This window comes from Tupaia chinensis, unplaced genomic scaffold (genome assembly GCF_000334495.1).
Source record: "Tupaia chinensis unplaced genomic scaffold, TupChi_1.0 Scaffold000463_1, whole genome shotgun sequence".
NCBI classification, from domain to species: domain Eukaryota; kingdom Metazoa; phylum Chordata; class Mammalia; order Scandentia; family Tupaiidae; genus Tupaia; species Tupaia belangeri.
In genome coordinates, this window is record NW_006159972.1 from 1350692 (window position 1) to 1352760 (window position 2069).

Here is a 2069-nt window from a genome sequence, read left to right on the forward strand (position 1 = left end):
TCTCTCTCTCTCTCTCTCTCTCTCTCCCCCTCTCTCTCTCTCTCTCTCTCTCTCTCTCTCTCTCGTCTTTTTTTCTTTTTTCTTTTTTTCCTATACGCCAGAGGGTGCTCACCAGAGAGAGACAGAGAAAGAGAAAGGGTGAAAGCACCTGCCGCGGAGGGTGGCCGTGCTGCAATCCTTTCTCCTCCATTTTTCCTTTTGGGATTGTGGGCATGCACACATACCTGGTGTGTTTTTCAAACTGGCAGGTCCAGGATTCGAACCACGCAGTCGGGCACATGGGATCCAGCTGCCTTCACCGTCGCGCCCCTGGCTGACCAGGGCAGAGCCAGCTCTACCTCCTCCTGTGAGCCCGTGCCCAGCGCGGCGAGAGCGCTCACATTCTAAGGTTGTCACTGAGGGGGTGAAGGCAGCTGTGGTTGGGGAAGGGCAGGCTAGTCAGGTGAGATCAGAGCCTTGGTGGCCTCAGGAGGACCCGTGAGGACTATCCCTAGGCACTGATTGAGGCCCAGGCTGATGGTCTGTTCCCTGCAGCACCCGACGGGCACACGTACGGCCGCTCAAGCCACAGGGTGCGTTACGCCTGCAGCCCCGCCGAGGACTGGTCACCACCCTTGGACATCAGCTCTGATGGAGACATGGACGCCACGGTGCTCAGGGAGCTGTACCCAGATTCTCCACCAGGGTAAGGAGGGCACATGGGGGAGGGGGTGAGAGGGCAGGGCTCTGGACATGAAGGCAGCCCCCATGGGGAATACTGGTACTTTTCCACGTGGACTAGTGGCCACGTCCTCCTGTCACCCTTTCCCCTGCCCCTAGGGGCACAGGTGCTACGGGTCCCGCATCTGCAGGCTCAGAACAGCCAGATACCCCTTCCTCAACCTAGAAGGCAGCCACGGAGTGACTAGAGACCAAGGGGTGTCTGCAGCCTAGGGTCGTTCCTACCCAGCCCCACGGCTGCGCGGCCCAGCCAGGAGACCCTGGCTGCGGCTACTGCTGTTCTGAGCAATCTGAGACCCAGGGAAGTGCACTGACAATGCGGGGGCTGTGGGGTTTGGAACTCAGGTCTCAAGGGTTCTAGGGCGACCCTCCTCGGGGGAGAGTGTTCATTGGAGCCAGCATGGACAAGACCCACCCTGACCCACAGGCAAGGCAGTTTGAGGGTAGGCCCTGGCCCTTGGGAGGAGACCACCACACCCACCCCTAGGCCCCAGGTCCCAGGAACCTCTTCTCTCACAGCTATGAGGAGTGTGTCGGACCAGGGGCCACCCAGCTGTACGTGCCCACAGACGCCCCGCCGCCCTACGCGCTGACTGATTCCTGCCCCACACTGGACGGCGCCCTCGCCACAGGCAGTGGCCACAGCCCCAGCAGACACCAGCAGGCACAGAGGACCTGGGGCCAGGGTGACCTGCACACTATCTCCATGGACACCCTGCCCCCCTACGAGGCTGTGTGTGGGTCCAGCCCCACACTGGACCTGCTGCTACTGCCGGGACCAGGACCAGGACCAGGGCCCGGGCCAAGGAGCTTGGAGGGCTCGCCCGCCCCAACCCGGGCCCCAGCCTCCGGGCCAGAGAGGATTGTGTGATGACCTAGCCGGCCAGGTCCTGTCGGTCCCTCCAGGCTGAGCCACCTCCTTCAGGCATTTTGGGTGCGTGCACACACACACACATGCACACACACGTGCACACACATCCATGTGACTTATACACGCATAGACATGCACTCTGACATACTCCACAAGCTCACAGGTCTAGACGTGCCCCACACATGTGCAGACAGGGGCACACGGACATGCCCACACGAAACCTGCCTGCGAGGGTTTCATTAACAACGAAGCTCTCCCAGCCGACATCTCCCCCGCCCCCGCCGGTTGCTTGTGCCTCTGAAGACAGTGCTGGAGAAGAGAGGAAGAGGGAACAGAGCTCTCTCCCCTCCTCTGGCCTGTTCGCCCCTGCCCCCAGCGGTAGGCTGTGCCCACATTCTGACTCTGCCTCCAGAAACTGCTGGACTCCCCAGGACAGCTGCCTGCCTGACCCCTCGCCTAGGGCCAGCTTGTCTTCCCT

The 2069-nt window shown here is 61.6% G+C and overlaps 1 protein-coding gene across 2 annotated transcripts in view; it reads left to right on the plus strand.

The window, feature by feature from the left end:
- The window catches only part of BEAN1 (brain expressed associated with NEDD4 1), a 36083-nt gene extending 34014 nt beyond the window's left edge, over positions 1 to 2069 (plus strand). For both annotated transcript variants that reach the window (XM_006155555.2, XM_006155556.2), the window contains exons 3-4: positions 535 to 685; positions 1240 to 2069. In XM_006155555.2, the coding sequence (XP_006155617.1) occupies positions 535 to 685; positions 1240 to 1591 (503 nt within the window). In that variant the 3' untranslated portion in view covers positions 1592 to 2069. The remainder of the gene's footprint in view (positions 1 to 534; positions 686 to 1239) is intronic.